This window comes from Leptonychotes weddellii, chromosome 13, assembly GCF_054177405.1.
Source record: "Leptonychotes weddellii isolate Sample4059 chromosome 13, ASM5417740v2, whole genome shotgun sequence".
Taxonomy (NCBI): domain Eukaryota; kingdom Metazoa; phylum Chordata; class Mammalia; order Carnivora; family Phocidae; genus Leptonychotes; species Leptonychotes weddellii.
This window is the reverse complement of record NC_138381.1, coordinates 73,948,135-73,969,922: the sequence shown is the minus strand read 5'-3', so window position 1 is coordinate 73,969,922 and position 21,788 is coordinate 73,948,135. Positions and strand designations below refer to the sequence as shown.

Genomic DNA, 21,788 nt, shown 5'->3' with positions numbered 1-21,788 from the left:
GCTGTGTCCTCAGTACATTGCAGCAGGAGGAACCAATTGTTGATTTGTCCTTTCATTGGTGATGTTACCTTTGGTCCTTTGGTTAAGATGATGTCTGCCAAGTAGCTGTATACTGTAGAGTTACTGTTTTTCCCTTTGTAATTAGTAAGTATCTTATAGGGAGATACTTTGAGACCATGTAAATACCCTATTATTGATCAAACTTTCATCTGATAGTTTTTGCATCCAGGATGGTCCCTGCCTAAGATACTACTATGGTGGTTGCAAAATGGGCTGTTGCCAACACTTGGCTCCAACAAACACCCAAACCATGTGTGTCTGTTCCAAATGGCAGTAACTGCCTTCTCTGTCTCTCTGTGCCCACAGCCAGTCCCACGGAACCGAGGTCCTCACCGTCCCCACCGCCTAGCCCCACAGACCCGGAGAGGAGCTCCCAGGAGCCCTTGATCCTGGCACTGGAGGGCAGCAAGGAGAACCAGCAGCCGGAGGGACGCTCCAGCTCCTCGCTGGGGGGGAAGATGTACTCAGGCAGCCAGACCACAGGGGGCATCCAGGAGATTGTGGCCATGTCCCCCGAGCTGGACACATACTCCATCACCAAGAGAGTCAAAGAGGTCCTCACGGACAACAACCTAGGTACAGGGTGGCGGGAATCAGGGATGCCGCCTCCTGCCCTGTTTGGCTCTTACTTGCCTTGAGCAGAGTGCCCACAGTGAGATCCTAGGGCCCAGGGTCCAGCCTGCAGGGGCCAGTCAGCCCAGAGGCATCCAGGACCCTCTGGGAGGCATCTGACTCTGACCTGGGTCCCTAGAGTAGGACAAATGGGGGATGAGTGCAGGTCTGATGTAACCTGAAATCCTCAGCCCATAGCGACAGTGAAACTCTAGCACATGCTGACACGGGGCTGAACCCCTTGTCCTCAGGGGACACAGAGGAGAAACCTGTTCTCTTTCACTCTATGGATCACAAACTCCTCTGAGTCTCCACTGCCAATCATGCCCCTCTCCCAGAGGGATGCACACAGACCCCGAATTCTTCACTGCAGTTTCTATTATAAAAATAAGACATGTTCCTTATTTTAAAATATCAAGCAGTACAGGAAAAAACTAAAAAGTAAAAGTCTCCTAAGCCCCCAATCATACTCCACAGTTTTTATATATCTTTGGTACTTCCCAAAAACATACAAGAATATATGTATACCTGATTTATTTTTTTCTATGTAGATGAATTTGCATACATACTATCCTATAACTGGCTTTTTAAAAGTGAACCCTGTTTTGTAGACACCCTTCCACATTAGAATGATCAGAACACCTGCAGTCTTCTTCCCCGTTGCCAAGTGTTGCAGACCAGGGATGCCCCACATTTTTGACCCACTTGATGGGCATTTTGTTTGTTTCCAATTTCCTTCTGCCTCTGAAACCACGTCAGTATGGTGGTCTTTGGGCCTTTGAGCAAGTACGACTGGAGGGAATTGCAGGATCAGAGAATACGCACATTGAAATTTTGATACAATATGTCAAATTACTTACTAACGAGGTGACACTAATTTGTACACACAAAGTGTTCAGACCTGCCCGGGGATCTCCTAGGAGTGAAGGAAATCTAAATTGTGAAAGCATTTTTGTTGGTAGCTGTTGGTTCCCCTACCCTCAACCTCCTATTTTGCAGAAAAGTCCCTTCCAGATACCCCCTGGGTGTGGGTTCCCTCCCGCATGTGTATGGTGCTTCCCTCTGAGTTAGTGGAGACGTCCCAGGTTCTCCTCTTTTTCTTGTCTCTCCTGGGCGCACTCGGCCCAGCCTGGGGTAACAGGTTGCCCTCCCCTGTCCCTAGGGCAGAGGCTGTTCGGGGAGAGCATCCTGGGGCTGACACAGGGCTCCGTGTCTGACCTGCTGTCCCGCCCCAAACCTTGGCATAAGCTGAGCCTAAAGGGACGGGAGCCCTTTGTGCGCATGCAGCTGTGGCTCAACGACCCCCAGAATGTGGAGAAGCTGAGGGACATGAAGAAGCTGGAGAAGAAAGGTGAGCACCAGGTGTTCTGGGCGTGGCTTCAGGTTTTTCCGTTGCAGCCATATCTAGTTGTAACCCAAAGAAAGCCAGGGCCCCAAGGCCCCATCTCAGCCCAGTGTGGGCCTGCAACAGACGGCAATCCCCCAGCACATAACTGAAAGCAACTAAACCATTTACTGTTTCTCCCATGAAAACCCCAATACCCCACCTCTCTCAGCGTCCTTCCATATACACCCATAGCTGCTTCAAAGTCTTTTGTCAGCCCCAACTGCACATACCCCAGAGTGCTCTCTCTCTGATCCCCCTTTGCCTGTAACCCAGACTCTACACAACAAAGCACAAAAGTGGCCCAGCAGACAGGAATTCTCCCTCCTGGGGGTGGGCAAGGAGATTTCAGATTCTTCCGTCATCCAGTATTATAGCCCTGAAAAACTGAGCCGGCATTGAGCACCCGCCCAATCTCGTGCTGTGACGAAGGGAGTCTAGAAAAGGTCAAGGCTGGGAGAGGAGATACAAGGAACTGAAAAGCTGTCACTCAGGGCACCAAGGCAGTTCCCGCTGAGGGCCCAGGGCCAAGCCAGGCTGTGAAGGGCCCACTATCTGTTGGCCTCAGACAACTCTGCACTTGAGAACTTGGCCCGCCACTTCCTGGCTCTGTGACCTTGGGCAGGTCGCTCCCTCTCTTTGTGCCTCATTCTCCTTCATCTGAAGAGTCTCAGGGCATTGCTGTGAGGATAAAATTACATCCTCCACTCTGAAGCGGGCTTCTTTTCCCCACATTTTGGTGATTTGGGGTTGAGATGCCTCATGCAATTACGGGGATCATTTAAATGAATGTCCTGCGCTCGCCCCCCAAGACTGTAGTGAAATTCAGAGACACTTCTGTCAACCAAGAGACTACAGCATAGCATGGCACCCGGTGTTGAGCATCTCCTATCTCTGAGCACCCAGCTAAGCTCTCTGCATACTTGACACCTGGGTGCTAACGACCAGACTTCAGAGGCAGGTGTGGGCAGACAGGCGTCTCGGCGGAGGGTTTGGGAGGATGTGGAAGCAGGAGCAAGGAGGGAGGAAAGGATGAGACTGGCAGTGGGCCCCAGAGTGTGAGGCACCGGCCGGAGCTGCCCCCACCCCCTGCTCCGGCCGCCACTAGGGCATGATCCGGCCTCTGGTCTGCACCCCCTCAGTGCCTCCTTCTCCCGCCTGCCCCAGCCTACCTCAAGCGCAGGTACGGCCTCATCGGCACCAGCTCAGACAGCGAGTCCCCAGCCACCCGCTCGGAGTGCCCCAGCCCCTGCCTGCAGCCCCAGGACCTGAGCCTCCTGCAAATCAAGAAGCCGCGAGTGGTGCTGGCGCCCGAGGAGAAGGAGGCGCTGAGGAAGGCCTACCAGCTGGAGCCCTACCCCTCCCAGCAGACCATCGAACTCCTCTCCTTCCAGCTCAACCTCAAGACCAACACCGTCATCAACTGGTTTCACAACTACAGGTATGGTGCCGGGGCGGCCGGACCCCTGCCCCATCCCAGGCCCAGCGGGAGCCTAGCTTGGCCTCTGGGAGGTGGGGAGACTGTATGGCCCAGGTGTTTCGATTCAGAGTCTAGGCAAACCTGGGCATAAATCCCAGCTCCGCCGTTTCCAGCTGTGAGCCCCTGAGCACGTCGCTTCACCTCCCTGAGTCGGAGTCTCCTGACCTATAGAATGGGGACTGTGGTGGGATCTGCCTCCTGGAGTTGAGGACTGATTCAGTGGGCTACCATATTTACATAACATACTGGCCACATGGCATGGGGTAGGTCATGATACTGTTGTCACCTCTCTTAATTACCACTTCACCCAGTTTGTGTCTGCCTCTCTGAAGGGACAGAGAATGGTATTTGGGGCACAGGACTGAGGAATCCTGCCTACCCACTGAGCCTCATGTGGGAGCCCTCATTTGGGGCTCTTGACCTCTCCCACTCCCGAGACCAAGAGAAACCCTCTGGCAGCACCTGCCCGGAGGAGTGGGTGATCCCTATGTCTGTGGCTGCCTCCCACTCACCGGTCCCTAGTCTGGGGGGTCACCGACTTACAGTGGCTGGGCTTCCTGGGAGTTCAGTGCCAGGGCTGGCTGGGGGCATTGACTGGATTCAGCAGTGCCCGAGGAGACTGCAGAGGGGCTTCCTGAGTTCAGCTGAGAGCCCTGTGGAGAAGGCTTGCTGGGATTCCAGGGACCATCTCTGAGCCCCTCTCCACCCACCCTCCGCCAAGCTTCCTGAGCAGGAAAGGTCTCTGGTGTCCATGCGGTGCCAGAGAGAGTCCATCCACGTGTTCCAGGGGCAGGGAGAAGGTCTCTTACTCCCGAAGGGAGAAGAGGAAGGAGGAGCCTGGAAAGGTGGAACATTTGAAATCTCCTCTCTCCAAAGCCCAGGCATGGGCAGCCCAAAGACCTGAGTTCAGTCCCACCTTGGCTGTGTGTTCTTGGGCAAGTTACTGTACTTCTCTGGGTCTCATCCCTATTTTACAGATAAGGCAGATAAGGAATCTAATGCTGAATCAAGGATCAAATGAAAAAACTTCAGGCATAAATATATTGTTAAATATTGCTGTTTATGATCTGGCTCAGATTCAGGGCCTTCCAAACAGCAAACGACACAGGTCCCTAAATCCTCACATCCTCCTTCCCTTCCTGGGGAATATGGGGATGTCTTCTCCCCTCTTGTTCCCCATAGGAACTGAGCACTCCATTTTTATCCAACATACTCATTCAACAAATAGTTACAATGTATGCACAGTGATCCAGGATCTGGAGATACAGGGGTTCAAAGCCATCATCCTGGTGTGCCTGGGGGTTCAGTCAGTTAAGTGTCTGCCTTTGGCTGAGGTCATGATCTCAGGGTCCTGGGATCGAGCCCCACATCAGGCTCCCTGCTCAGCAGGGACTCTGCTTCTCCCTCTCCCTCTGTGATCTCTCTCGCTCTCACTCTCTCTCACTTTCGAATAAATAAAATCTTAAAAAAAAAAAAAAGCCATCATCCCTGCCCTTAGAGAGCTTAAAATTATGAACCAGATAATTTTACTACAATCTAATTGCTATAAAGGGAGGAATAAGGGGCTGAGGGAAAAGAGAATTCTGTCCAGGGAAGACTTTACAGAAGAGGTGGCATTTGAGCTGGGTTTCGAAGGATGACTAAGAATTTGCACCGAGGAGCAGAGAGAATTCCACTCTAAAAGAAAGAAACTGGTCTCAAAGAGTTACAGGAGAAAAATCATTTCATTTTGTAAATGTTTATTGAGCACCTACTCTGCACAAGGTACTGAAGAGAACAAGACAAAGTCCTTGCCCTTAGTATCTCTTACAGGCCAGCAGGGACGGTCACTATTACATGAGCATTCATATTAATACATCATTACAAATTGCAGTGAACTCTGGGAAAGGTGAACAGCAAGATGTTTTGAGAATAAATTATCAGGGAAGGGTGCCTGGCTGGCTCAGTCAGTTAAGCGTCCAACTCTTGGTTTCGGCTCAGGTCATAATCTCAGGGTTGTGGGATTGAGCCCCGAGTCAGGCTCTGCACTCAGAGTGGAGTCTACTGGAGATTATCTCCCTCTCCCTCTGCTCCTCCCCCTGCTCGTGTGCTCGCTCGCTCGCTCTCTCTCAAATAAATAAATATAATCTTTAGCGGCGCCTGGGTGGCTCAGTCATTAAGCATCTGCCTTTGGCTCAGGTCATGATCCCAGGGTTCTGGGATCAAGCCCCGCATTGGGCTCCCTGCTCCGTGGGAAGCCTGCTTCTCCCTCTCCCACTCCCCCGGCTTGTGTTCCCTCTCTCGCTGTGTCTCTTTCTGTCAAATAAATAAATAAAACTCTTTAAAAAAGAGAGGGAGACTAATTTATACTAAAATGTGTGAATGACTATTAGCCTCATATTTATATTTGTTCTACAGTTTGGATAGTCTAATGATGGAACTTCAGACACTGAGCCATCCTAAACCCCTCCTCCAGTCTCACCTCAGTGGAACCCACTAGGGCTCTTCCTGATCTCAGCAGCTCTTCCCTCTTCTAGAGGAGACTGAGGGTGAAGGTGGAGTCCCCTGGATGGTGGGCTAATGCCACCTTTGTAGAGGGACTGGAGACTGAACCAAATGACCCCTCCAAGTCCTTGCAGGCCCAGGCTACTGGGATGGGACCCCATCGCCAAACTGGACAGGGAGCCAGGAGGCAAGAGAGTGTAGCCCAATCACTGGGTTCCCAGCCCAACTGCTTGCTCTGTGATCATAGCAATCCTTGGGCCTCTCTGAGCCTTGTCTCCTGTATCTATAGGAATGAGACTAATGTCCTTTTCCTAAGGTTATTATGAAAAATTAATGAAATAATCTGCAAAAAGCACTTGGCCTGGTGCCTGATACATGATAAGCAGCCATTAGTGTGATGTTTGTAACTTATAATTGTTAGTATTCTATATCAATAACTTGTACTTTATTATTAATATAAATGGGCAGAGGGCTACAGCAGGTAGCTGAGGAAGCCATTCTGTTCTATGACCTTGAATGAGTCATTTGACTTCTCTGGACTTCATCTACTGTTAGGAAAATAATGAATGGGGTTAGTCCCAATCCTGGCTTATCCTGCTTAAAACGTGTGTAAGACTGAGTTGCCCTCTGATGGCAGGGAAGCAGTTGAAGTGAAGAGAGAGCGAGTGGGTTCTGGACGGGAATCTGGGCTTGCAGGTTCTGGTCCCAGCTCTGTCCCTGTGTGCCGTGGTGACCTGTACAGGTCACTCTTCGCACCTCAGTTTCCCCTTCTGGGCTGATGTCTAAGAGTCCCCACAGGAAAGAAGCAGAGAGATGTTGCCACAAACTAGAGCTGGGTTTGACTTCAAGAAATGCTCTAGACTGGTGCTGTCCAAAAGAAACATAATGCAAGCCGCATGTGATTTAAAATTCTCTAATAGCCACATTAAAAAAAAAAAAAAACAAATACACGAAATTAATTGTAATAGTGTATTTAGCCTAATGTAACCATTTCGGTGTGTAATCAATATAAAAACTTTACCAATGAGACCTTTTACTTTTCTTTGTATTAAGCCTTCAGAATCCAGTGTGTATTTTAACCCGTACAACACATCTCCTTTCAGACTAGCCACATTTTAAGTGCTCAGGAGCCACGTGTGGCCAGTGGTTCCTCTACTGGACAGCGCAGGTCTAGATCATGAACTTTGGAATCCAACAATCCTGAGTTCAGGCCCTGACTCCGCTACTTAGTGGCTGTGTGAGGCTTGTTTCCTCCTGTGTGAAGTAAGGATAATAAGAGCACCCACTAGTAAGGTTGTTGACAGGACTTACTAAGACGCTGCATGTGAGGAGGCCCCTGGGAAAGTGGATGGGGTCAAAACGCCACTTGCCTGGATTGAGTCCCGCCCCTCGCTCACCACCATCTCTGCCCCAGGTCCCGGATGCGCCGGGAGATGTTGGTGGAGGGGACCCAAGACGAACCAGACCTTGACCCCAGTGGGGGTCCTGGCATCCTACCACCAGGCCACTCCCACCCAGACCCTACCCCGCAGAGCCCCGACTCTGAGGCTGAGGACCAGAAGCCTACCATGAAGGAACTGGAGCTTCAGGAAGGCTCCGAGGAGAGCATCACACCCCCGACCAGCCAGGACAAGGCCCAGGTGAGGATTAAGCAGGAACAGACTGAGGAGGATGCAGAGGAAGAGGCGGGCAACCAGCTCCAGGACTCAGGGGAGCCAGACAAAGGCCAAGGTTCCCCCAAAGAGGCGCATCCTGACCATCCGGGTAACGACAGACTCTCTAAAGTGGCCCCGGGGCTCCTCCTTCCAGGCGGGACCACTCCAGACTGTCCCTCACTACAGCCCCCCCAGGAGAACGAGGGTGGGGAGCGGCTCCACCCGGACCCTCTAAGTTTTAAGTCGGTCTCAGAGTCCTCGCGCTGCAGCCTGGAGGTGTCCCTGAACTCACCCTCGGCTGCCTCCTCGCCGGGCCTCATGATGTCTGTGTCACCCGTCCCCTCCTCCTCAGCCCCCATCTCCCCGTCCCCACCCGGCGCCCCTCCTGCCAAAGTGCCGAGTGCCAGCCCCATCGCCGACACAGCTGGGGCTTTGCACCCCAGCGCCAAGGTGAACCCCAACCTGCAGCGGAGACACGAGAAAATGGCCAACCTGAACAGCATCATCTACCGGCTGGAGAGGGCTGCCAATCGGGAGGAGGCCCTGGAGTGGGAGTTCTGAAGGCAGGGGCACAAGGGCAAGGGGCATCCCAGGGGGCCAGCTCTCCCCCTCTCACTCACTCTCCCAGACGGGGTGGGGGAAGGAAGGAAGGAACTCAACCATCCAGATGTGGACAACAGCGTTATGCAGTTTACGTTCTTTGTTGTAATCCTAGTTCTATGACGTTGTGAGTGAGCAGGCGGGCCAAGTGCCACTGCCTCTTCTTTGGGGCACCCCTTGCCCCCACCCCCCCCCCGGGAGCATCCTCTTCTCCACCCCGGCCTCTCTGCAGGAGGCGGAAGCGACGTGGCACCGCATTTTCACCTGGAAACTCCAAACTCTTTTAGAAAAATAAATATTTATAGACCTCTTTTAGATATTTTAATAAAGGATCCTTTGGAATTTATTCCCAGCCAATGCTGTTTTGATATTACAGAGAGTTATAAAATCAGGATGCGAAGTATACACTGAAGTTGTGTCGTTTTTGCCACTAGATGAGATTAAAAGAAGACAATTGTTCAAAGCCATCACAAAACACTATAAGACTGACCAAAATTTAGATAACCCTTGAACTGCGGTTTTTTTTTTCCATATCTGTCTGTGAGACACAGCACACTGCTACTGCCCTTCCGGAAACCGTGCTGAAAAGAAAAAGTCCAAAAGACTCTAAATGAAAACCTCGACACCATTGAGGATGTGTTTCATTCTGGTGGTCTGTTTTGCAACCTTGATAACACAGAACGTCCCGCGCCGTTGTCACAGCGTTGTAGGGGTGTGGGCTGCGGCCAGCCATCCTCCCCAAGACGTGACACAAAACTGCTTCCGGGCCCGCTCGTCAGATACCTGGGGGCCGCCGAGGTTGGACACCCAGCCTGTCCGTCTGTAGACAAGATGTGTTTCTGGGTCCTTCGGAAAGCCAGGCGAGGGGTCAGGGGATTGGAGGGCGGCACTCGAGCCAGAGTGACCCCGTTCCCCCACCTGAATCGTGGCCACGGCCCAGGAAGTTTCCCACTGGCTTTCCGGAGCAGGACTGCGGCCGCCATCTCCCCCTCCCTGTGTTCTAAGAAAATAACGGCGTTGGTCATCCCACGAGTACGCCGCACCAAAAAGTAGATTCCTCCAATTTCTTAGAGACCCCAGCTCCCTTTCTTGCCATCTTCTCTCTCAAGTTGACCCAGGTGCTGTTTCTGGAAGGCATCTGCAACTCCCAAGCCCACACAGAACAAAGTGAGAGGGTTGAGTGCACCTCAGCATGACCACCGTATCCCAATCTCTAAGTCTGCCCCCCTGCCTTCCAACACACGACCTTCCGGGGAGCAAAGACTCAATCCCCCCAACTCAGAGAAGCCCTTCCTTTAGCATCTTCGTCGTCAGGGTTTCTGGTGGGAGAGTTCCCAGTTTGGACGGAAGAGCCACCATATTGGTTTTTGACTCTCTCTCTTCTGTTTTTATTTCTTCTCCTTTCTCAAACTCTCTGTGGGAAGGCTGAATTGGTGACTCCCCAGCTGAATCCAGAATGACGATGAAAAGGTGGCCTTAATCGGTGCCAGTCTAGTGCCGGGGGAGGTAGCTGAGGGCTTTCAAGGATGCAGCAAGCATTTTGAAACCAGGCCGGCAAAATCCAGTGACCAGAAGGGGACAATTGAGGGCTGTTCCAGAAATCTCAACTCTCATGCACCCAGGCCAGGCTGCAGTCTCCACAATCAACGAAGAACAACACAAACCCTGCAGGAAAACATCCTTTTCCACACACCCAGGCTATGCATTGAAGAGTTTTCCACTGTATACATTTTTATCCAGATGAAGGTATTTTTATATTTTGACAATAGGAAACAGTGACCAATTTTCAGAGTAAGCAAATCTGGAACAAACGAAACATCTCCTTTTAGCCACCACCGCCCGGTCGCAATTAAGACAACCGTGAGGGAACACACCACTTTCTACTGTTGAAACCCACACAACATTGAAATCCAGGCTCACCCGCAGACTACAGATCTTAGAGGACTAAATCTGGCTTTTGTGTGACGGGATTTGATTAAGCACTTAGCATATAGTCTTTTGAACACGGAAATCCTGTTGTCCTTAAAGCTAGCAGACCCATGAACAACTTTGTCAGGTTCACGTCCTATAACGGTAAAAACAAAACAAAAACCCACAAAACCGTTTCTATAAGAGATTGATGAACTTTGTTTAAAATTTTAAAAAGAACACGTTCTGTAAACGCGTCGCTCAATACAGAATTGTATAATAATGTCTGGGTGTCCTGCTTGCTTTGTTCTGGAGCTGGGGATGCAAACGGGGGGTCTGAGCTGGCCCTCAGAGGTGTTTTACAAGACGTTTTGTAAAAAAAAAAAAAACAACTGGCTTTTAAATTAGTCTGCCACCATTAAAATATGGGGGTGTGTCACCTAAAAATCCTAATTACCGGCTTTTCTTGAAAACCGTAAGATCTGGCCACACTGGACCCCACTTCCAATGTGACAGCAGCTCCCCCCCTTTTAGAGAGGACACTTGGCTGTGATGAGCCTCAGTCCTCACCTGTGCCACCTGCCTGGGTCCTGTGGACATCTCTGTTGGCGATTGTGCTGTGGGCTCCGGCAAAGGAAAATGGAAGGATCAGATTCCACTTTTCTCCTCAGTGCAGCAGGGTGGAAGCAAGTTAATCTCTGGGGCTGAGATCATGCCCTGCCCAAATCAGTGGCCGCAGGTCATGGCCCCAGGATCACCCAGTTTACAAGCTGTGCCCACCTCAGTGGAGTGAGGAGCAGGTGTCCCCGGCCTCCCAATAGGAAAAGGCCAAGACGGACTTACTAGTAACCAACAGAGCATCGCCCCTTTCCACGATGTATAACTCGGGCCTTGGTTTCCCCGTCTGAGAAATTAGGGGTATCGCAGCCGCCAGCTCGGGAGGTGATTATGCGGAATAATCATGCACGTAAATTATGTTAGACAGTGTGGCACATCAGGGCTCAACATTACCTGTTGTTATCACGAGCAGGGGTCAGTTTCTTTCAACCCGTGATGCTGAGTCTCTGCTTCAGGCTACAGGGTTTTTTCTTGACCAGTAATGTCAGGAGAGTCCCTGAGGTGGCATTACTCACCCGTGAGCCAAGGCCACATGGTGTCCCAAGACAGACCTTTCCTCTCTGTCTGGAAACCTTCCACACATCCTTAAAGTGGGAATTAAATGATTAATTACCTTCATTAGGATAACTAATTACTCCAAACCAGCAGGATGGCCGCCTGTCAAGGCAGGGAGAGCAGCATCGTGTAAGGCCAGAGGCCCCTGTCCATGGAGGTCCCAAGCTAGCCCTTAAGGGTGACATCTCAGGCAGGACTGGCCTTTGCTCAGAGTTGGAGAGGAGAAGGATGAGAGTCAAGAGCTCAGGGAGAGGGGAATGGCCAAATGGCTCCCACCTGTTGGAGCCATAGGACCCTGGGTAAACGCCTAAACTGCTCTGTGCCTCAGTTTCCCAAGCTGTACAGTGGAAGCGATAGTAATGGCACCTTCCTTATAAGGTGGTTGTAGGGATTCAAATGACACAAAGCCACGGACTGATCCTTTGGACCCTGGGTTCACAGCTCTGGAAAAACAGAAGGCAGAAATCCCCAGGATGTGGCCCCAGGGTGGAGGTGGGGGCTGGAGTAGAGAAGAAGCCGCATCTGACACAAGCCACCCAAGAACTTGCGGAAGCAGGTGCCCCTGCCTTTGGGAACTAAAGCTCCATCCTGGGCCATCATCTTTGGTGTTGACATTGTCTGCAGCTGCTGTCCATCTGGAGTGGAAAATGCAGTAAAAAAACATGGAAATGTGGAATGCTGAACTAGGGAGCACGGGCAAGTGGGGAGTGGAGAGACCAGAAAGGTACAAGAAGTCAGAGAAGGCCTTGGAGGAGGGTGATGGTAGGTTTCGATCAGGGGACAGGGGAGAGCAGAGAGCTGAGCTGGGGGAACGTTGGTAACTGTCTGTCTGGGTAATAAGTATTTATTGAGTGCCTATGTGTGCTCAGTGATCCAATGGCAGAAACATGGGGAACCATGAGAGTATGAGTAGTGAGATCCAGGAAGGCTTCCTGGAGGAGAGGACATGTCACCTGACACATGAAATACTATAGGAGTTAGAGAAGCAGGGACAAGAACATGGAGAAACAGGTCCAAAAGAGGCTGGAATTTGAGGTGGGGTGGAGGAAGGAAGAAGGATGAGGGTCAGATCCTGAAGATCCTTGAGCCATGGCGGGAAATAGCCTTTCTTCTGAGGGTACCGGGAGCCATGGACGGTGTGAGGCAGGGGGTTGCTATGGTCAGACCAGCATTCTTAGGAGGTTAGGAGACTCCATCTGCCTGGAGAGGTGGCAAGCCAGAGGAGAGCAGCAGGCCCACCTCTACCATAGGCCCTGACCCTCAGGCCGCTATGGTCCTTGCTTCCTACTCCTGCCCTCCTTTGGCTCCTAGTTAAGCTCCTGCACTGGGCCAACAGCCCCATCTCCCATCACCTACTGGTGAGTGAAAAAACCAGACCTCACCTGGCTGATTAACCCATGACTGCCAGGGTGGCTATTCTAGAGATCATTCCGAAGGCCAGGCTCTCAGGAGTGCTTCTCCCTCTCCCTCTGCCTCTCCCCCTGCTTGTGTTCTGTCTCTCTCTCTCAAATGAATAAATAAAATCTTTTTTAAAAAATAAATAAATAAAAATAAAGGCCAGGCTCTCCATAGCTAAAGGCACAGGGTATATGTTGCTCTAGAATCTGGGCTGCCTTTGCAGGCACCCTGGAGGCTGAAGTCACCCCCGTAAACCCAAGGGCAGTAGGGAAGGGGCAGGGAACAGCACCATGAGTGACCTTAGCCAAGGTGACTCCTCACCCCAGGTCAGTTCTCCCATCTGCCACAATGAAGGGATAAGACCGTTGGTTCCGTGATCTACAGCCCCCCAGGGTGTAGTTGTTAAAAGCACTAGCTTTGGACTCAGCCTGGCCTGGGTTTGACTCTCCACTATCAGGTAATCTGGGGTCCTTCAATGAGACTCAGTTTCCTTATCTGTAAAACGGACCAGATCATAATAATATCTACCTGTGTTTGCTGACTCTTACCACATAACAATGCCAAAACTTAGTGGCTTAAAACAGTAAACGTTTACCTCTCAATCTCTGTTGGGTCAGGAATTTAGGAGTGGTGTAACTGGGTGGTTCTGGCTCCTGGGTCCCTCATGAGGGTACCACGAAGCTGCCAACCACGGGGCTGCAATCTCCTGAGGCTGTTCCAGGGCTGGAAAATCTGCTTCCAAGATAGTGTCCTCCCATGACCGGCAGGCTGGTGCTGGCTTGTTGGCTGAGGGCTTCCGTTCCTCTGTCAGGGCTGCCCGAGTGTCCCCACAACATGGCAGCCAAGAGGGAGCAAGGCAGAGGCTGCAGTGTCTTCCATGACCCAGATCTGTAAGCCCTACTGTCACTCCCACAGTATTTCCTTGGCCACACAGGCTTGTCATGATTCAGTGTGGGAGGGGACAACACAAAGGCATGGACACCAGGAGGCAAGGATCATCAGGGCCCATCATGGGGGCTGGCTACCACACTGCCTCAGAAGTTTCTCTGAAGATTAAATTAGCATTTCCTAAGCATGGCCCTAAAATTCCGTTTCCTACTCAAAATGCAGCTTCCTGGGTCCTGCCCCAACCCACTGACCCAGATTTCTGGGAGCCAGGGCCCAGGAATCTGCATTTTAAACCATACCCCCCACCACCACCAGGTAACTAGGCCGTCCCAGGTGTCAGTAAATGGGAGGCAGATCTGATTTCATTGTGTTGGTCCCACTGGGTATGCCAGGCCCCTGGAAGGATCCTGGTGAAACAGAAGAGCACAGGCGTGCAGAACAAACATTCCCTGGGTGTCTTGGCATAGTCGGGAACAGCTGGGTTGAGAGAAATTTTGATCCACTTAGAGATGTGCGAACGGCTTATTGGGAAGATCCAGGGAGACCCTGTGAAATCCAAAGGCAGGAGGTTCAGCCGGCCTCTGGGGCACCAGACGGTCTCTCGCTCAGGCCGCCTCACACCTGAGTCTGTTCCTCCCAATCCGAAGTTCCCAGGACCCTGCCTGGCTCAACTTGCATCTGAGACCAACTCCTGCCCCGCAACCATAGTCAGGGAGGGAAGAATCGCGGGAGCTCAGGGGCGGGGGAGGCAGTGGTTGGCATCTCAGTGCCAAGCCCGGGGGGCGGGGGGGTGGGTGCACCGACGGCAGAGCTGGTCCCCAAAGAGTTGCAGTCTGGAAGGCCTGGGTGCTCCACCCTGGGATCTCGGCCCCACAGCCAGAGAAACGATGACAGTTCCCCCGGACATTGAAGGGAGTGCAGTGGCGGCAGCCCCAGCCCCCAAGTGCTTCCAGAGCTGCTGCTGGTAAGAACAGCCGTGGCCGTGGCCCCAAGTGCGATCAGACCAAGCCGGCTCTGACCCCTGTCAGGAGCAGGCAACCGTTTTGATGAAACCCTAAGTAAAAAAGTGGTCCGTGGGCCCACCTTTTAAAAAGTCTTCATCAGAAAATGCAAATCTGGAGTTGGGCTTCATTAAGCAGTTTATCATTTTACTGCTCTTGAGTTTCATTTTATATGCCGCGATTTTAGAAATTGGGACAAGTAGTCGGAACTTTTCGATAACCAACTTTGTGTTAAGGTGAGGTAAGGTATCTGGGGAGGGGTTGGGGGGAGTGGACAGTTGGGACGCCCCTCTTAGAACGTAAGGTGCAGTGCTATTCTTTCAATATTTGTTCGCTCAGAAGAGGAGATGGAAGGCTTCCAAGGAAAGGATGTCCCAGGGAATACCATCCAGCACTAGCCTTCACCCCACTGAGCTGACAACAGCCCTACACTTGGTCACCTAGAGCCATGCTCCTTAGAGGGAACAGCTACAGTCACTCAAACTTACCTATTAGGAAGCCTCTGGCTGCAAAGAAAAAAAAAAAAAAGTCCCTCTCAAAGCTTTAAACAAGGACATTTATTACCTCAAATAACAAGATGTCCAGGGGTAGGGCAGTCTCTTTGTCCATTGACTTGTCAGTTCAAGGATATCTTCAAGTATGTACAAAACCCAGCAGGGCATATTTTCCTTAGCATGACCTACTTCATGATCACAAGATGGCTGCCACAGCTCCAGACATCAGACATAACTTACCCCCAGAGAGCAATGAAGAGCTCTTCACTGTGTCTCTTTTCAGAAGCAAGAAGACCCTTCTACTCACATCTCATTGGCTGAAATTTGGTCACACAGCCATTCTTTAGCAGCTAAAGTTGATCCCTGAAAGTCAAGTGGGAGCAGCACAACTAACCATTTAGGGTAGATGGATGTGGGTAACCAGCCCATTAGCTTCTGGCCTGGTTGCCCTCTTTGAGGTTCTCATCCCTACCCCAAGTGGCTTCTCAGAATATCCCTCTGCATATATACAATATGCCCCAAACACTGTTTGGGTAAGGACAATTTCCTCTACTTTGTCATGCTTCTGGGATGTTTTAGTCATCCTTACGCATGTGCCCCAAACATCCCCCCTCAGTCAGGCGGAAACATTGACATATTAGCAGATGGATGCACACCACTCCAGCATTGACCAACTTGTCTCCCCTCCCCCTTTCAGGGGGTTGCAAGGAAACATCCCAGCCCTAAAAAGCCTGGCAGGTGAGGGTACCCTTGTGACCACCCCCCCCCACACACACACACACCACACCCGCCCATCCCTCTCCTGCTACTTCTTCCATCCTATACCCCAGGCCCTGCAGAGGTTGTGGTCACAAATACCACAGGCAGCACCCTGACTCAGCCTGTGTGGGGAACCACTTCCCCAGCTCCCATGTCAAGCTGTGGTCCCAGGAGAGGTGGGAGTAATTACTCAGCAGACACTGAATGCTCACAGTGGCAGGATTCCCTGACCTTGATACTTTTCATTTCTTATTCTTGAACTTGTTCTGTGGACTGAGGACGGTAGGTTGCTCATTCTAAGCCACATCTTCCTGAGTGTGCATGATTTTTCCCAGCTGGCTAGGGAGACATGTGACTCAAGTTCTGAATCCACGTTAGGAAGACCTAGGGCCTGGTCTGTCATGTTGGGTGACCTTGGGCCAGCCCCTCCCCATCTGTGAATCCCCCATTAGCCCAGCAAACAAGCTCTGATGAGTCTAAGATACACAGCATGAGCACCACCACCATCCACCCTGTGCTCATAGCAGACATCACTAATCAATCACAGGCTCTTTCTCTCTGAACCAGCACTGATGCCAGAATTCTCCTCACTCCAGGCCCCCAGGCAACTACCATGAACTGATCTGTGAGAATAGGCAGGTTTTGGGGCAGAGCCTTCCATCTGCCATCCCTGACGTCCCTGCCAACTGTCAGGCCCTCAGCCCACAGTTACCTTTTAAAGCTTCACCTTTCCTCCTGCCTCCTCTCCCCTCTGAAAAGGAACTTGGCAACTCCATCCCCCCTGGTATTCCTCTGGAAGGCTCTGCCCTTCTTCCGTAAGATTCTAGGCGTTTACGTCCCTGCTCTGACATTTTTCAGCTCTGAGAACTTAGCAGCTTTCTCAACCTGAGTCTCAGTTCCCTCGTCTGTAAAATGGAGCCGTTATCTGCCATAAGAGGTTGAGAATGTGCCTGGCAGAGCATCAGCCATGGGCACTCAGCATACACTAGTCACTTCTCCTGTAGGGTCTGCTCTGCAATGAAGGATTCTGATGGGGAAAAATGACACAATCAGCCATCACTTGACAAATTTTTTTATTTTAGCCTTTGCCTCCCCCTCCCAGGCTGCCTGATATCTCTGTCCCCACCCAACTCCGGAGGCAGCCTGACCCCATCTTGTGCTTTTTTGGGGGGTGGGGCCTTAAGGGGGGCAGTGGTAGGCACTGTACCTTTATAGAGCTTGTAAACCTGCACCAGGATGGGGGCCGACACCTCACCCCACCAGCTGGGTGTGGCCAGGACATGGGCTCTGGGCAGATCCTAACATCCCTGGAGACCCAGAGCCTATGGACGAGAGCAGCCATCCCCACCCCTTCCATTCAGGACTTGGAAAGGAGGGGGGTGGGAAGCGTACAAAGACCCCAGAGGCACCTGTCAGGAGAACAGGACTTGCTGGGAAGAAGGTAGAGAACCAGGTGAGATTCTTGAGGTGCCTTTGTCTTCAGCCAAGGCTCCTGACCCTCTCCCTGGGGGCAGTGCCAACCCTCAGCCAAGCCCAGAGCTGGGGCACCTCATCCCCTCCCACCAGCTAACAAGAAACAAAAGCAGTGAAAACACCCTAAGTATTAAAAATTAAATTAAAACTGTAGCCCCAGTCAACTGAGCCAGCAGTGAGCTGGTGATAGCAGATACACACAGACACCCCTCATTCTTCCCCAAGCCCCAGGGTCTCCAAAGACAGCAGGAAAGGGCCTCAGGACCAAGTCCCACTGTCACCAAGGGGAATCCTCTGGGGAAATACAGGTTAGGGCATATGTGTCCTCAGTGGTCCCCAGTGTGGGGCACTGAGAACTGTAAACATAACCCAGCTTGAGGGCCAGGGGTGTCCCAGCCCCCGAAGATTCTCCCTGGACGAAGAATGGCCACTGTGGTGAGTGAGTACAGTAAAACAGTCGGTCTTGAAGCAAAGCAAGACCTGGTCTCCCCATCAGAATACTGGGGGTGAAGGTGGGCTGGGACTGTGATGGAGGAAGGGGGTTCCAGAAGCCAAACACAGCTTGGCAGCTGTTCCTTTGCAGTACCAGATCAGCACCCAGGCCCTCTCTGGGGGGTGAGTCAGCTCCCGGCCACCCATCCCTGGGGAACCCGGCTAGAAAGTCAGCTCAGGCCACAGCTGCCCAGCTCAGGACTGGACAAGGTCAGGCGAGCTCCTGAGAGGCCCCAGCCCAGGCTGGGGCAGAAGACCCGCTCCAGAAGGAGACTGAAGGAAGTGGTTAAGGACTATTGGGAGGGCGTGTGAGAACCACCACCGAGACACAGACATGGCCCAAACCAGAGGGCCACTACTGTGCCTGCAGTACCTTCTCAAGGCCTGGCTGAGGCCCAGGGCAAAGTCCTGCCTCCAACCCCACTCCAAGCCAAGAGCCCTTGGGACCAGGCAATCTCACCATACCGGTCAGGCATTAAAACCTGCGCCTGCGCCGCCTTCTGCACCTGCTTCTGGAGCCAGGCAGGTGGCCTGGAGCCAGGCCCCGGAGCAAAAGGAGGTCAAGCCCAGGTGTGGTGCCCCACGGCCAAGGCTTCTGTCTGTCCAAGTTCAGGTCCAGTCCGAGCGGCCAGGACCAGGGCTGACCCGGCATATTCAGGCCCCAGATCCTCCCGTGGTCGCAGTCACCCCAGCGGGGGGCCTGTTACCAGCAACAGGTCTTTGCTGGGTGACTCTGGCGGGGCGTGAGGCCCGAGTTCTCTGGATACGAGGCCTCCGGCTTCTTGAGCCTCCCCGAGGCCCTGGATGCTCCTCAGAAGCGGCACGTGGCCCCCTCTGAGTCCCACAAGTCCTAAAGCACCCCTCGGAACCCAGCATCTTCTCAGAGCCGGGGCCCGGAAACCAGGCCCCCGCACCCCACCCCTCCGATCTCCCAGGGCAGGGGCTGTCAGGGCGAGGCCTGGGGCTGCGCTCCCTCCAGAACCAGGGCGCCCCGGGGCGAGCTCAGGGCTGGCCCGCCCCGCTCAGCTCTTCAGGGCTGGGCCCGGCTCCCGAGCCACTGGCTCCTCAGCGCCCTCACCTCCTGCCCGTACCACTCGTGCAGCCGGGCAAAGGAGCCGGCGTGCGGAGGCCCATTGGGGGTCCAGGCCCGCCGCCGGGGAGGCAGGGGCGGCGGCGCGGGGCCGGGCCGCGAGCCGGCAGCGCCCGCGGGGCTGAGGATGAGGGCGGGGGCGGCGGGGGCGGCGGCGGCGGGGGCCGGCTCGGCGCTCCACACGGCGCAGCCGTTCTCCTTGGGCGGGAGCGCGCGGGGCCGGCGCGGCGGCGGCGGGCAGTCCCCGGCCCGCATGGCGGCCAGCTGCTGCTCCAGCTCGCGCACCACGAGCCGCAGGTAGTCGAAGCTGGCCCGCGACAGCGCCTTCACCCAGCCCTCCATGGCGGCCTGGCTCTCGGCGGCCAGCACGTAGGTGCGCGCCCGGGCCCCCGCGAAGCGCACGGCGAAGGCGAACTCCTCGGCGGCCTCCACCAGCTCCACGGTGCAGCCCTCCAGGATGATGACGCCCACGGGCTCGCGGCTGGCCGGCTCCTCGAAGTAGAAGAGCATGTTGCCGCGCAGCACGAACCAGCGGCGGTGGTAGGCCGCGTGCCGGCCGCCCTTCTTGTACAGGAAGCCCGCGTTGTCCATCGGGGCGTCGCACGTGGCGTAGAAGGCCAGGCTGCGCTCGTTCAGCTTCATGGCGGCCGCGCCGGGGCCTGTCCCCCCCCCCCCAGGATAGCGAGCCGTGACTCCCATGGCCACCGCCACCGGGTTCCACCCCCCCACCACCACCACCCTCACCGCCGCGCCTCGCCGTGACCTCGCGACCACCCTCGGCCACCGGCGGCCCTCAACGCCCCTCGCACAGGTGAGGAAACTGAGGCTCCTGGAGCAGAAGCGGCCTGGCCGCGCTCACGCAGCTCCTCAGCAGAGCCGGGGCCCAAACTCGGGGCTCACTGGCCCCAGAAGCCTCCGCAAGGTAAGGTGGAGGATGACTACTGCAGGCCAAGCATTTTACACGTACTCATTTCATCTCGCAGCAAACCCCGGTGGGCAGGGCCTCGCACCACCCCTATTTGACAGGTGGGGTAACAAGGGACAGAAAGGCTAGTCACTCTCAGGCAGTCACAAAGCAAGATGGGCAGAACTGAAATTCAAACCCAGGCCTCATTTCAGGGGTGGATGTTTTCATCATCCCCAGAAACCAGACCGGCTGTCGCTTTGTGGTCCCTTCCAGGTCCCAGCTCTGCCTTTATAACTCGGCTTTGATTTGCCCATCATGAAACGGGGACATGAACAGAACTTATCTGCAGGGCCTTCATTCATCAAACATTTGTTAAACACCCACATGTGCCGTTCCGGGCACTGGGAGTACAACCATAAACAAGACAGAGAGGATCTCTGCCCTCAGGGTACTGCTATGCTAGTGGCAGGGGAAAGGGGCCGACAATTAACAAACAGGTAAAGTACATCTCCCAGGTGGTCTTCAGTGCTGTAGAAAATATAATACAGGGAAGGGGCCGGGGTGTTAGGGACAAAAGGAATGTTTGACTTTAATGGGAGTCAGGAAAGGCTGTACTGAGAAGGTAACATCTGAGCAGAGACCTGAAGGAGGTGAGGGAGGGAGTCCCAGGGACATACCAAGCAGAGGGAAGAGCAAGTGCAAAGGCCCTGAGGTAGGAACCCACTGCTGCGCTTGAGGAACAGCCAGGAGGCTGGTGAGGCCAGAGCAGAGGGGCAAGGGGAGAGGCAGAAAAGACTATTATGAAGTGACCCAGATTAAAGGCCCAGGGCTTTTTTATAGAAAGGGAATGGGGAGAGCACCAGGTACCCACTTAAAGCGGAAGACTCTAACTCTATACACTTGGCCCAGTGATATTTATCCACCTTCCCCCAAGGAGTACATGATGGGGGCAACACTGGCCAGATGGGACTAACTGGGAGGTGGAACCTGGACCCCCAACATAGCCGTACCCTCCCTTGGGAGTTTTTCATGGCCTCTTTGTTTGGGCTTCACAGCCCCACTCTGCATAGGATAGTGGCTGTATTTTTCAAGAGGCAAAGCATGTAAAGTCCCTGGACTGCAGAAGGTACTCAGTTAATGTTCATTCCTCAGCCTGGGTGCTGCCTTACTCAAGGCCTGGAGGAATGAGGTATGGCTGGTGACTCTCCTGGGAGCATCTGCCAAGCCAGGCAAGCTGACCCAGAGCAGAGAGGAACGATTGCTCCCAACTGAATACACCTCATCTAACTTGCCTGAACAGTCAAGGCAGGCTTCCTGGAAGAGGCAACACGAGCTATGATTTAGTAGCTGAGATCAGCCTGTCTTGACCTAGCAGTGGCGCCAAGGTCAGAGAGAGGCCCTGAGGGCTCAGGGTGTTTAATCCCTGCTCTGCCTACCTGAGCTGAGTGACTTCAGACACGTGGCCCTGCTCTGAGCCTCAGTTCCCCTCTCTGCAAAACAGGACTCATGCATTCTCCCTCACACCCCAACAACTCCATGTGGACCCTGGCTCCATTTCTCACAGGAACCACCCACCCTACTTGCCCCATCACCCTCCTACCTTGCAGGCCACTGCTTGCCTCCCTGCCCTCTGCCCAGTCTGGTATCGGCTTGCTCTTCTCTGGGTTCAGACGTCAGCTCTGTAGTGTCCAGGCTGTGTGACCCTGGACAAGCTTTAAGCTTCTCTGGGCCTCTGTTTCCACATCTGTAAAACGGGATCATGACAGCACCTACGTCAGGGTGCTGTGATATGACACAGTGACTCTGTAGAAGGTGCTGAGCATGGTGCTGGACACACACTACACACGCAGCAGTGGCAGTGTTGATATTCCTCTCAGCCTGGCCAAATGCTCCCCTCAGCACTCTCTGTCACAGCAAACGGCTTTGCCTT

The 21,788-nt window shown here is 53.4% G+C and overlaps 3 protein-coding genes across 11 annotated transcripts in view; 1 reads left to right on the top strand and 2 right to left on the bottom strand.

Moving 5' to 3' along the window:
- The window catches only part of HVCN1 (hydrogen voltage gated channel 1), a 542,590-nt gene extending 534,525 nt beyond the window's left edge, over positions 1-8,065 (bottom strand). For both annotated transcript variants that reach the window (XM_081802251.1, XM_081802248.1), the window contains exon 1: positions 8,049-8,065. The gene's annotated coding sequence lies outside the window, so the exon portion shown is untranslated. The remainder of the gene's footprint in view (positions 1-8,048) is intronic.
- The window catches only part of CUX2 (cut like homeobox 2), a 254,233-nt gene extending 243,765 nt beyond the window's left edge, over positions 1-10,468 (top strand). For all 7 annotated transcript variants that reach the window (XM_081802222.1, XM_081802221.1, XM_081802220.1 and 4 more), the window contains 4 exons: positions 367-636; positions 1,835-2,023; positions 3,224-3,497; positions 7,435-10,468. In XM_081802222.1, the coding sequence (XP_081658348.1) occupies positions 367-636; positions 1,835-2,023; positions 3,224-3,497; positions 7,435-8,236 (1,535 nt within the window). In that variant the 3' untranslated portion in view covers positions 8,237-10,468. The remainder of the gene's footprint in view (positions 1-366; positions 637-1,834; positions 2,024-3,223; positions 3,498-7,434) is intronic.
- Positions 10,469-16,952: 6,484 nt separating this feature from the next.
- Positions 16,953-21,788, bottom strand: part of PHETA1 (PH domain containing endocytic trafficking adaptor 1) — a 7,049-nt gene continuing 2,213 nt past the window's right edge. For both annotated transcript variants that reach the window (XM_006751853.3, XM_081802219.1), the window contains exons 3-4: positions 21,459-21,602; positions 16,953-19,610 (exon numbers count right to left, since the gene is read on the bottom strand). In XM_006751853.3, the coding sequence (XP_006751916.2) occupies positions 18,892-19,593 (702 nt within the window). In that variant the 5' untranslated portion in view covers positions 19,594-19,610; positions 21,459-21,602 and the 3' untranslated portion in view covers positions 16,953-18,891. The remainder of the gene's footprint in view (positions 19,611-21,458; positions 21,603-21,788) is intronic.